The following is a 13945-nucleotide window of genomic DNA, read 5'->3' as shown; positions in this document are numbered from 1 at the left end:
CCTGGAGTTGGAGGGAAGAAGTGTGAGAGCTTCGGCTCCCTAGTGGAAGTGGATCCTCACGCCCTTTGTGCCAAATGCTGGGGGGGTGTGTTTAGTAGAGCTCATCCTTGTGATGTATGTTTCGTGGTCGTCCGAGCAGTGGGGAAGGTATGAAGGGAGAAAATGATATCGGGGGAAGGCTTCCAGGACTTTGTCTGAGGGTTACGTGCTCCCAACGACATGTGGTAGTCGATCCTTCGTCATCCTCCCTTCCTTCTCGTAAGCTTTCTCAACTTGCTGTTTCCCTTAAGATGGAAATCTTTCCCTCTGCTTCTTCAGAATGATATGGGGGGGTTGGCTGGCGACTGGGACTTGTTGTACTCAGGGGACTCTGCTCCCCCTCAAAGCAAGTGGAGACTCCTACTGATAACCCGACTTTTGATTCTTCAGGTATGGTGGCTTCACAAACTGGGGACTTGCAGCAGGCATGGATGACTCTTGGCCTGCTTGGCATACCATCTCTCCAGCTATAAGGGCATACGTTCCAGGTTTGGTCTTAAGACCTGAGATGTTGTATGCCCGAGTAGTTCAGGAAGGGAGAGGGTCCCGGGAGGAACACAACCTGAAAGGACCTAAAGGTCCTTTACCTCAGGATGTGGACACGCCCAAAATCCAGAGGATATTTGCAGAGGTCATTGCACTGATTCGTCAGCACAGTGGTGTAGTGGAAAGGACAACGGCTTCACCTACCGACCGCCCCTCTCAGTTAGAAGCCTTTTGGGGTCCTAAGAAGGAACCCAAGGTCTCTATGGGGTTGCCATGGTCCTCCTTAGCCAAAGGTGTCCTTCAGCAGGTGAATGATCTTGCCTCAAGACGAAAATTTACTCAAGGCTAACCGTTTGGATAAGCTGCGTCCCCCTCCTCTTGCCTTGACAGAAGTGATTCTGCAATGCCCTCAGAGGGGCCTTTGCTGACAAAGCAGGTTGAGCGGACTTAGTTTGTCTTGGTCCTGGCCTTTTGCTATAGCACCTTGTTGTGGAAATTGTCTCATTTTTGTAACAAGAGGCAGCGACCCCGGAGGCTATGACTGTGACAGCTCTTCAGGCAGTCTTCTGGTTGGATCTGTCGACTCTCACAGCATCCAAAGTCGCTGCTTCCCCAGGGGCCGTAATCCCTGGGGAAGACTCAACTTTTAGGAGACAGCCAACCTGTGGGCAAACCTGATATTGAGGAGGAGGGATGCTGTCCTGAATCACATCACCAGGTCCATTGGTTGCGAGTCAGCATTGGCTTTGAGGAACGCGCCGTTGCTGGGTTCTGCCGCTTTCTTCTCTGGAGAGCTGGTAGATGCTGCGGTAAAGTGGAGAGCTGAAGACAGTGACTGCCTTGTCCACCAGGCAGTTGCAAAGACCTCCAGGTCTTCGCGTGCCACTGTAGCTTGGCCTTCAAACCAAGCGAGCTCATCCTCTCCCCCTTAGAAGTCTCTTCCTTTCGAAGGGAGCACAAGGAGGTACCTAGCCTTCTTCTGCCTCTTCAAAAGGGGCACGGCCACCCTCCTTTCAGCCCTCCTTCACGTAGGGGAAGGGAGATAAGGGAAAGAAGAAGGGGGAACAGCTACTCCCAAGGGGTACCTATTGAGTCATTGGGCAACAGGCAGCGACATGGAGCCAAGACCTGGGTAGTGTGTCCTTTGGAAGGGATATCTACTCCTTTTTGAGTTGAGGCCACTTCTCACCAACTTTCCGGTCTGCCTCTGTTATAGATTTAAACTATTTTTTGGTTGATCTATAGTTGCTAGACAGATAATGACATTCTTTGAAATAATAGATATCAGCATTAGCTCTCATGGAAATAAAAGTCAATGTTCTTTGTTGAAAAGAATCTACTGTCTCAGAGGCTACATTGACAAAACCTGAGTTTGCATGGAAAATTCCTCGAACGTTGTGTTTGTGTGTGTGTTTGTTTCTTTGGGTGGAACCAGTGAGAGATAAGTGTTATTTAAAATAGATTGCTTTCCTAACAAGGAGAATATAAAATGTAGAAAACTCTATTATGTGTAGATCAGGAATTGTGAAATAAATGATGTTACTACACAATCAGTTTTGCACAACGAATTCATTCACTCCATGACGTAGGAGATCAGGAGTGGTTTTACGAGAATGCTCATTCGTTTGTACATCACGTTTTACCTCCACTGTATCATATGAGTTTTGGGGCATTATTCGCCCAGCTTGTCCTTGAAGATGGAGGGTGCATGACAACCACAAAAGTATTATCATGGACATCAGAGGTGAGAGTTGTTGGAACTTACATTAATGAATTTGAGATGACGTGTGAAGTGGCAGAAAACCTCTCTTTCTCATGAGAGATTCGTGAGAAATTATTATCATTCCGTTTTTGTGCACTTGTTGGTGAAATGTATCACTGCCCTCTCTATGGGATTTGTATTATTTTGACAAATGTGTTAATAAGAATTATGTTTCTTTCTGACAGGAACTCTTTTGAATTGTCGCTTTTTGTCCCCTGTGACCTGGATTATTACCTAGTATTGATAATACTTATGGTGTTTAACGTGTTGAAGAGACTAATTGATTTACTGTATTACTATTAAAGTTTGTGGAATTGATATCAGAGTATGGCGAGAAGTGTCCCTTTTATTTTTTTGTTTCACTTGTGGGAATGGTTCACTTTCCCGGGATCTTTTTCTAGAGTCCATTTTCTGTGTCAAGTTTTAATTAACTATTTCAGTCTTTCATTTGATTATGTTTCTAGCTGTCTGGCAATAGTTAGAATTTTGCTTAAATATTTTAGAGAGCAGTTGTCTTGCAAGTTGATTAAAGATTTCAAGATGCCATGTTACCATATTCAGTTTTGTGCCTCCCCTAGGTATATACCTCCAAACTTACATCCCTTGTTCAGCCAAGGATCTAACACTGAAAGAAGAAGTGCAAGCCATGCTGAGCAAACGAGCTGTGGAAGTCGCATGAGATCCTTCTCCTGGGTTCTACAGCCAAGTCTTCCTAGTAGAGAAGGTCTCGAGGGGGTGCTGGAGACCAATGATAGATTTCTCTCCTTTGAACTGATTAATTCGCCAGACTCTGTTCACGATAGAAACGGCATGTTCTGTACTCGGTTCGAGCAGGGAGAGCAACTTCACGCTTTCAGTAGACCTGAAGGATGTGTGTTTCCCATCTATCAGTCTTCCAGAAAGTACCTTCACTTTATCCTTGTGGTGACAGTGTTCCAGTTCAGGGCACTGTGTTTCGGACTCTCGACTGCCCCTCAGGTGTTTACGAGAGTGTTCACCCTGGTTTCAGCTTGGGCCCATTCGGTAGGGATATGTTTCTTGAGATATCTCAATGATGGCTAGTCCTGGTGAGCTCCTGCTCTCAGTTACTATAGGACAGGGATCATCTTCTCAAATTTTGTCAGGATCTCAGAATCGTGATAAATTTTGAAAAGCCAAATCTCATTCCCAAGCAGAGGAAAGTACCTGGGCATGCTGATCAATACGGTTACAACACAAGTCTTTCCCACAGACTCTCATATCAGCCAGTTCAGGAAGGTAGCTCAGCTGTTTCTGTCATGACAGTAGCAGCCAGCTTGGCTATGGCAAGATGTGATCGGTTACCTGTAGTCCCTGAAGCTAGTTCCTCTCAGGTATCTTCACTTTCGGTCTCTCCTGTGGAGACGGAAGGTGTTTTGGTCACAGGCTCGAAGCCCTCAATCCTTTCCCATCCCTCTGTCAGAGGATTTGGCCTGGTGGCTGGAGACAGGAACCTCTTAATAGGAGTGGGGTTGCAGGGGCTTCTGTTCTCAGATGCATCGTCCGAGGGTTGGGAGAGCTGGATGAATAGCTGACTGCAGGAGTGTGGGATCGACACGACAAGCACCTTCACATCAACATCCTAGAACTCAAGGCGACTTTCCTAGCCCTCCAAAAGTTCCAGGATCGAGCGATGGGACACTGTGGTGTTGATGAGTGGCAACACCACAGTAGTGGCATATGTCAACAAGCAGGGAGGCCTTGTGTCCCTCCCGCTGAGAGAGTTGAGAGTGCAGGTGCTGCCCACTTGGTAGAGCTGTCGGCCTGGTACATTCCAGGCAAGAGGAATGTAGTTGCAGACAAGCTCAGGCACCAGAATCAAGTGATTGAGACAGAGTGGTCTCTTCACATGGATGTGGCGGATAGGTTGTTTGAGCTGTGGAGGTGTCCAGTCATGGACTTGTTCACCACCCAGCACAACAGAAAACTGCAGATCTATTCCATAATGCCGGGACTCATGGGCTGTTGCAAGAGGATGTGTTCTGACCACCCGGAATCTTCGGATGATTCTGGTGGCCCAAATGGCCTCAGGCCATTTTGCCTGATTTGCAAGGTGACCAGCAGGATGCTGATCACCCAGAATCTTCAGATGATTCTGGTGGCACCCCAATGGCCTCAGGCCGTTTGGTACCCCTACCTTCTGGCTCTACTCTCCGAGACATTGAAAGAGCTTCCTCCATGGCACAACCTTCTATGTCAGTTGCACATAGAGCAGTACCACGGGATGGTATGACAGATTGAAGTTTCTCATCAGTAGCTAAATCTTTAACTGAGGAGTAACAAGGCTACTTTCAGGTGAAAGACTATGCTGAACCTGGACCTGTCTTTCACAACTGAATTGGAGAGAAGCAACTCTTGTTATCTGCTGAAGAGCAGCTCTGACCAGAGAAAAAAATCCTGTCAATGGCACCAACAGGCGAAGATGACTCCAATCCCTGGTATGCTACAGAGGACTGAAAGAGTTATCCAGCTTGTATGAAATTTCAATATGGGATTTTTTTTATTTAAAAATACCTTTTTGTTAATTATTTTGTTTATATGGATAAACAATCTTAGCAGCTGGAATTCACTTTAAATAACCCTATAATTGATAATCCAGCTTCTAAGAGGTCCTCTGGATGTTTGTATGTAAGGGCGTAACGGAAAAAGCATTTTTCTTCTTATTGCTACTGTCACGTCAACACCACCACTTCACCTCTCGCACCTTCAAGAGGAATTTTTAAATATTCCAAATTTCCGCAGCAGCTAAGATATGGAAGAATAATTCTTATCCTTGGAGTACTCCTGTGATGGTTCGGCTCATCTATGTATGTTCACCATCTATGCCTCTAGGCTACAACCATGAACTGTTCAATACTGCAGAGAGCTTTAACTGCCGGTGGGTTCCCTCATTATCGGTTTTATTACAAGTGAATTCCGTAGTGAGCTTAGCAATTGTTTATCTTGTGTAAATAATTTGCTGTAATCTCTGTCCTCACTTTAATTGTTACTGGAAACTTTATCATACATTCATGCTCACTTACGTACTTAGCGCTAATTTGATATTTATTTCGTGTTCACCACGCTATTGAATAAGTATATTTCAGTTGTTTAGGGATTTGAAATTTTGTTGGTACCTGCAGCTGAAGCGTGGTTAACATATTTAATTTTTTTAAGTGCATTTGTGCATGAATTCAATTTCCTAAAAGTTAGGTAGTGGGAGGTTAGGTGTGTAATGTGGTATTTTCTCTGGCTATTACAGCTCTTTGGTGTTCGTGTTGTCGGTGAATCTGTCAGGGAATCAAGAGAACTACGTACTGCCCATCTGCATAGCCAAGGCCAACCATTTATTATTCAATGAAGTTTAGATTGTAATTCGTCTTATTATTGATGATAATAGCAGAATATATGGTTAATTTTAGTGATAACTGATTAAATCCTTAACCCATAAACGCCTATTGGATGTATTAAACATAGACGAAAATTGTCTGTTGGGTGCTTAATTGACGTATGAAACGTCAACGCAAAAAAGTTTTTTTTTTTTTTTTTAATTCGCAGAAAAATAGTTATAGGCCTACTTGCCGAAAACTTTTGAATCACACACCTTGTGGGATGCTGGGAGTTCACAGATGAAGCTGTTGCTTTGTTTACAAATGTTACCCAGGCGCGCATACGCGAATTTCTTTCTTCTCGCACTAAAAAGCACCAGTGACACATCTCAGAAATTATTTCGTCACTTTGACATAATTTTTGCACCATTTTATATTAGCCGTTACATAGTTTTATATATGAAAATGTGTGCAATTTCATGTAGCATACAACAAAAAACAACTCATGGTTGTAGCTTTTATAAGTTTTGAAATATTTTCATATAAATACCAATAAGTGCCAAAATTTCAACCTTCAGTCAATTTTGACTCTACCGAAATGGTCGAAAAACACAATTGTAAGCTAAAACTCTTATATTCTAGCAATAGCCAATCATTTACCTTCATTTTGGAACAAATTGGAAGTCTCTAGCACAATATTTCGATTAATGGTGAATTTTTGAAAAAAACTTTTACCTTACGTCCGCGTGGTAACTGTCGAAAAAATCAGAAATATTTTTGTCCGATTGTCATAATGTTTGCACCTTTTTATATTTGCCGTTACATAAAGATCTATATATGGAAATGTGCAAAATTTCATGTAGAATACAACAAATAACAACCCATGGTTGTAGCTTTTATCAGTTTTGAAATATTTTCATATAAATAACGATAAGTGCCAAAATTTCAACCTTTGGTCAACTTTGACTCGACCGAAATGGTCAAAAAACGCAATTGTAAGTAAAACTCTTATATTCTAGGAATATTCAATCATTTACCTTCATTTTGCAAAAAATTGGAAGTCTCTAGCGCAATATTTCGATTTATGGTGAATTTTTGATAAATCTTTTTCCTTATGTCCGCGCAGTAACTCAGCCGAAAAAATCAAAAATATTTTTGTCCGATTGTCGTAATGTTTGCACCATTTTATATTAACCGTTACATAAAGTTTTATCTATGAAAATGTGTGCAATTTCATGTAGAATATAACAAAAAAATAACTCATGGTTGTAGCTTTTATCAGTTTTGAAATATTTTCATATAAATCACGATAAATAGAAAAAATTCGACCTTCGGTCAGCTTTAACTTGACCAAAATGGTTGAAAACTGCAATAGTAAGCTACAACACTTACAGTCTAGTAATATTCAATCAATTACCTTCATTTTGCAACAAACGGGAAGTCTAGCACAATATTTCGATTTATGGTGAATTTTGAAAACTTTTTTTTTATGTCAGCGCGTTACACATTCATGCATCATATTGTGATAATATTTTCTCTGTGTTGCTTTGATCATTTTACAATTTGTTATATACCAAAGTCATCACAATTTAGTGTACAATACAACGAAAAAATAATTAACTCATTAGCTTTAACCGTTTTGCTCACAGCGCAATTTGTATACAATTATATATGAAATTTTTTTTGCGCTGTCATATATTCCAATATTTATCTATGATAATGATATTTTTTCTCATTTATGATGGGTACATACTAAACTTCATGCAATGACAAAAAAAGGAGCCAAAAATAAACTCTTAATCTTGAAAACTAAGCGTGCTGTGATTTAAAAAAAAAACTTTTTTCCGCTTCGGCGCTCACTCCCGAACGCCGCTGGCATACGGAAGACACTTTCGGAAATACCTGCTCGGTGTTTAAGGGTTAATTGAAATTATTATTCCAGTTTTTAAATATTTTCTCAAAATTCAGTAAACAGCTATTTCCACTGCCAGTCAGTGAGAAAGCCTATGCTTGCAGGGGAAGTCCGGATAGTCTTTAGTCGTGAAGACACAAGGATTGTACTGCCCAAGTAAACGCTCCTGTGTCACTGACACAGGGAGGAACTCTTCTCGGTAACTTGGAAGCAAAGCTAGCAGGCCAGGCGAAAAACAGTCCTTCAGCATTCATCCTCAATTCAGGGTGAACACAGCACACCTCATGAGTTAGATAAATACATATGAAGAGAAGACAAAAACGTTGTTTGTCCCATAAAGTCAACATGTCATCACAGCGGCCCGTGGGTCAGGTGAGATGAAGCATAAGACCTACAGACTTCTGTTGTACCAGGCAGTAAACAGAAATTTGATGGGGAGTCTTCCAGACAGGCAATCTCTCAATGAAAGGTTGAATGAAGGAAGCACTCTGCCCAAATCACTCAAATCCAGAAATGTGTTGAGCTGATGGAACTATCGCACTACAGTTACACTCGAGCACCTGCAATGTCAACTGAAACCGGAGGGAAATGAGACCCTTGTTTGGTGATAAATGCCACTACTGTAGTGTTGTTGCTCAACAACACCACTGGGTGTCTCAAAAAACAAATCCTGAAACTCTCGGAAGGCCCAAAAGGCTGCCTTTGAGTTCCAGGATGTTGATGGTAAGGTATTTATCTTGGTTGCATATCTTGAAGACAACGGTCCTACAGGTATGCACCTAAATCCTTCATCATTTGACAGAGATAAAAAAGGATTAACGACTGGAAGCAGACCACCTCCATTCTCCAATGAAGAGAGTGAACGCAAAGTTGCCCAAGGGGCTTCTACGGTGACAACAGGACATTGAAGACAACAAGCTCTAGCTGATTTGGCTGTTCCCCGAACCGGAAACATGGGAGAGGAGACGGAACGAAAGTTTGATGGAAGAAGGCCGAGACCCAGAAGAAAGCAGGTCCTTCTCCTGAAAGATACCTACTACTGGGCGTTGCTATGTCATTATCAAATCCAGACTCAACAGACAACCCTTCATCAAAGCATCAGCAATAAAAGAACGCCTGTTTTTTCCTATATCCTTTCTTCTGCCTTTCTTCTTCCTGATTGAAAAGAAGATTGAAAGAGACAAACGTATGTGCAATTTCTCAGAAAAGGAAGAAGGCAGACCTCATAACATGTTCCTTGACTATCGCGGTATCTACCATTCTCTAAAAAAGAGGCAGAACTGAATCAAGATCTGTTCCTAAGGGTCGAGACAACTTCAGGCTTTACAAAACTGGAGATCTGAACTACGACAATGCCCTTTTTCTTAGCACCAGAATTGCCCACTGGCTGCTGTCTGGTGCTGGGTAGGGAAAAAACAACACCCCTGACTGGACTCCAGAAGTGAGGATGAATGTATGATAAAGTTTCCAGTAACAATTAAATTGAGGACAGAGATTACAGCGAATTATTTACACAAGATAAACAATTGCTAAGCTCACTACAGAATTCGCTTGTAATAAAACTGATAATGAGGGAACACACTGGTAGTTAAAGCTCTCTGCAGTATTGAACAGTTCATGGTTGTAGCCTAGAGGCGTAGATGGTGAACATACATAGATGAGCCGAACCATCACAGGAGTACTCCAAGGATAAGAATTATTCTTCCATATCTTAGCTGCTGCGGAAATTTTGAATATTTAAAAAATCCTCTTGAAGGTGCGAGAGGTGAAGTGGTGGTGTTGACGTGACGGTAGCAATAAGAAGAAAAAGGCTTTTTCCAAGACGTTGCTGTTCACCTCATCTTGTATTTAAAGTTTCTGTAATGGCAAGTTGTTTGGCAGTTACGCCCTTACATACAAACAACCAGAGGACCTCTTAGAAGCTGGATTATCAATTATCGGGTTATTTAAAGTGAATTCCAACTGCTAAGATTGTTTATCCATATAAACAAAATAATTAACATAAAGGTATTTTTAAATGAAAAAAAAATCCAATATTGAAATTTCATACAAGCTGGATAACTCTTTCAGTCCTCTGTAGCATACCAGGGATTGGAGTCATCTTCGCCTGTTGGTGCATTGACAGGACTTTTTTCTCTGGTCAGAGCTGCTCTTCAGCAGATAACAAGAGTTGCTTCTCTCCAATTCAGTTGTGAAAGACAGGTCCAGGTTCAGCATAGTCTTTCACCTGAAAGTAGCCTTGTTACTCCTCAGTTAAAGATTTAGCTACAGATGAGAAACTTCATTCGGTCATACCATCCCAAGGACGTCCCTTGGCGGCATTTGACTCTTATTTAGGACTCCTGTCTCTTGCTCCACATACACCCTTGCGAGTACCATAAGATAGAGATCTGTTTCTTAAGATAGCCTTTCATCTCGCTCCAGTCTTTGTTGAAGAGGATAGATGATCTTCAAGGACCTTCTTTGATGTGAACCTTGAAGAGAGGGGGGGGATCAATAACATGACTTCGTCTCAGATGTTGTAGCTAACTCTGAATCCATCAGTACCTGTTACTAGGTTCAAGTCCTTCATGATCAATCATTACTTTGTCCCGTTAGCGTGCTGCTGTACTTTCCAATATTGACTCAACTTCCCTAAAATGGACGTCAAAGACTTTTCAATGGTACTAACTCAGACAAGGAAGACGTGTCTAAGGACACATTTTTCTCTTTCTCATGGTTTTGTTAGACAATCAAGAGGAGGTTCTCTACATCTGGCAACGACGTCACGAGTACACTCCACCTGAGAGCTCACAAAATCAATGCCTTAGTCCATCCCTCTAATTCCTGAGGAATCTGTTGGTCTGAAAACAGATATGTGGTCTCATCAGACCACATTTGTCTTTCTACCTTCAATTGCCCACAAGTCCTTTGAACGTATTTTCTGTGGACATGTGGTGGCTACTCAACAAGTGTTTTCTTACACGGCTCCTTTAACAGGACAGGTAGCATCTTGCCTGAGGTATGGTTCTGGAAGTGAGAAGGATTATGAGTGACTGGCCTCTCCTCCTCCTTCCTTGTCCCCCTACTTGTCTTCTTTTGGACAGAGAATAGGTCTCAAACTACACTTGCTGGAACTGGCATCTGATGCGGTAGGTCTGCATATCGAACACCCATTCTATTTTTCTTTCTAGAATCATAGAAGCAATCCCACTCCTTTCTCTAGCAAGGGGAGGAAGGAGAGACTGGCTATAAGACAACCCTTTTCGTGTTTTTCCCTTACCACATCCAACTCTTCAGATTCTTTCCAGCCTTTTTTGTATGAGTTACAATTTCTCACTCATTCAAAAAGGTCCAGAAGTCTGACACTTGATCTCGCAGTTCCTATACTTCGATCAGTATGTCAGAGGCAGGCTACTCCTTGCTTTCTCAACCAGGAGTAACCCAGGTGTGGCAAACTCCAGTCAGTTGGTTTGTATATTGTGTAGGAACAAATGACAATTTTTAAAATTGAATTGTATTTTTCCTAACTATATAAACCTGAGGTCCTTTACATAACACTAATGCCTGCCTTATGCCACCTCTCAATCTGAAACCTTGGCTGAAAGGCAAACTGGAATGTTGACATCTGGGAAGGCGGGTATTCCCACCTACCAGACAGTAGTTACTACCTAACCACCTTGTTCAAGCGTTTACAGCCGTTTTCCTGCTTCATCAAGAGGAATTCCTAATGTAAAGGCCTTCAGGTTTGATAGTAAGAAAAAATTAAATTTACTTTAAAAAGTTGTCATATTTTGAAAGGCTCATAATTAAAGGTACTATGGGATGTATTGAATAAACTTCAAGTAATATATATTGCTTATTAACATTTGAATGGATAAGGACTTCATTAATTCAGAGATAGTGTATAATCAATATGGGAAATATTTTATGTGGATTTTGTTCATAATGAGTGAATTTTGTTGATACAAGTTTTATTACTCTTGTAATTTTTTTTTTCTAAGGAAAGGAGGCCTGAAGACTTCACACATCATATGACATCAGATACAAATGTACCTGGCCAGTCAAATAAGCATGAGTGTAAGCAGGAAAATGTGATTAAGAGAAATCCAACCATTGTGAAAAACATTAAAGTTGAACCATTTTCAAGACATATCGAATTGTCAACTGAGACTAAAAGTCCACCAATAAATCAGTCATCATCACATACATTCAAGCACAATAGTCTTACTACTCCTTCCCTGCAAAGGCAGACAACAACTTTTAATAAACCTGATGATCATGTAGTGAAGGAGTGTGTTGAACCACAACATGTTTTGCAAATTGTAGAAGACAATGGGAAAAAAGCAGGAAAATGTGATGCAGATGAAAAATGTAAGCAAGCTGATCAAGTCGTTTTAAATGAGACTGATAAATCCATTTTTTTCTCTACCACCATAATTGAGAAAGAAAATTGTACTGTTTTAAATGATTTGGACATTAAAGGACAAGCAGTTACACCAGGTAATAGCTCTAGTGATGATAGAGAGCAAAGGAAAATCAGGCAAAGAGAAAAACAACTTGAGTTTAAAAGGAAAAGGGGTAAGATGGATGAGGATAACACTATAGTCTCCTCAGAAAATAACTCTCCAGCAGAACAAGCTATGTGGGAAGCAGCAGATGAAGTCATTGGAGAAGGTTTGTGGCTGTAATGTTTGTTTTTCTTGAATATATCCTTATATCTAGTAGTATTCAATTCACATATACAAACTGGAGTTTTATCCAACTGGCTTGTTAAAATTGGTTTATTTAATAGTGGCTGCAAAAAAAAACTTATATCTAAGAGAATGGAGTTAACTAAAGATGTGAACATAGTGTGTAAAGAGAGGTATACCAGTATTTAGTTTGAACTGTTGCTTTTTGTGGATAAAGATGTAAAGCTTGTGGATTGTGGTTTTTGAGGGTAGTAGAAAAATAGAATATAGTACGTAGAACATATTAGAAAATTAAGGAGCCCTGATGCTGCATGAGAAGTTACCTGATAATGCTGAGACAATGGGACTGAGAGACTGACGTAAAGTATTTAATGAGAGTTAAATGTGTGATATAGAGAGACCCTAAGATGAGGGAATAATAGTAATTTATACTTGACTGAGTGTTCATGTTAAGAAAATAGGGAATGAAGTGACATCATTAGATGTTTAGCTTGAAAGGAAGAGAAAACCTTTGTGGGAACCATTAATGTTCAGGGTGGATTAGAGGATTTTGTAATAAAAGTGTTTTTATTATTTTACACCTGAGTTGTGAAATGTAACAGGCCCTTTGCTGCACATGGTATTAGAGGTGAGATATTTTGGAAAGTAGACTAGGTCATGTCACATATGTAATTTGGAAGAGTGACAGACTTGATTTTCATTCTATTTTATTTAGTGTTAAGTATGTGGGTATACTTGCTACCCATTATATATTTTTAACAGGTAAGTGGTATTTTTATTGCAGTGTCGTACTTAACAATTATCACAGCTGTAGGTTCCCTACATGGCAGACAAAAGATTCAAACATTCGCTGTGGCGCCGCCATCACCGATGTAGGTGACGTCATCTCCTGCCACTCAAGGGAGGAACAGGTACAACAGACTAGGTGTCATCATTTCATTCTCTGCTGGCTCCTGGTTAACATTAGTAGTTGGTACAGACTTTTTCTTCATTGCTGGATGGTTTTTGACTGCCATATTTTGGTGAAGTACTCACTTCATGTTTTTTGCTCGTTGTTTGCTTTCAATTTAGTTAGCTTTGATTGCAATTAGTTGTGGCATTTTGTAGCCATCATGTCAGATTCTAGCCCTTCAGGAGTTAGGTTCTGTGCCAGAGGGTGCAGGGCTAGGTTGAAGGTTAAGCCTATTTACGACCCACACTCAAAGTGTATTAAATGTAGAGCTAATGGGTCTGAGTGTACTCGCAGATTGTCTTGTGACAAATGTAAAGATTGGAGTGTCAATCAATGGAAGGTTTTTCTTGCATATTCTTATAACTAGTAAAGGATAGGATGAGACAGGTAGCTCTAAAAGCTAAAAGCAAAGCTAGTGTACCCTCTTCTCCTCCTCCTCCTCCTCTAGCCATGTCCCCAATCTTAAGTCCTCCTTCTCCTGCTCCTTTAACTCCTTTCCCAGCTTCCCGTGTGGTATCTCCTGATGCCATCGCCAGCCTCAAATCTAGGTTCAATAAAAAATATGGTGTTCGTGCCAATATGGTAATGGAGTTAGGTTTTTGAGTTAAGTCTTTTCTAGAAAAGGCTAATAATAATTAAGTGCTGAGTGTTAGTGTAGTGCTTTCTGAGCAGGTGGCTATTTGTCCCACCAGTTCTCCTAGATGAAGGTCCCTGTCCCGCACCCCTGCCTCAGGGAGAAGACATACTAGAGGTCCCAGGGAGGCTGGTGGGGTTTGCCCACAAGCAGTTGCTTCC

The 13945-nt window shown here is 41.0% G+C and overlaps 1 protein-coding gene across 1 annotated transcript in view; it reads left to right on the top strand.

Annotated features, from left to right (window-relative positions):
- LOC135202389 (uncharacterized) overlaps positions 1 to 13945 on the top strand; it is a 73772-nt gene that overhangs the window by 44559 nt on the left and 15268 nt on the right. Inside the window, exon 5 of the mRNA XM_064231768.1 lies at positions 11509 to 12181. Within this exon, the coding sequence (XP_064087838.1) occupies positions 11509 to 12181 (673 nt within the window). The remainder of the gene's footprint in view (positions 1 to 11508; positions 12182 to 13945) is intronic.

This window comes from Macrobrachium nipponense, chromosome 30 (assembly GCF_015104395.2).
Source record: "Macrobrachium nipponense isolate FS-2020 chromosome 30, ASM1510439v2, whole genome shotgun sequence".
In the NCBI taxonomy this organism is placed as follows: Eukaryota; Metazoa; Arthropoda; class Malacostraca; order Decapoda; family Palaemonidae; genus Macrobrachium; species Macrobrachium nipponense.
Note: the sequence above shows the minus strand (reverse complement) of the source record. Positions and strands in the feature narration are given on the sequence as shown.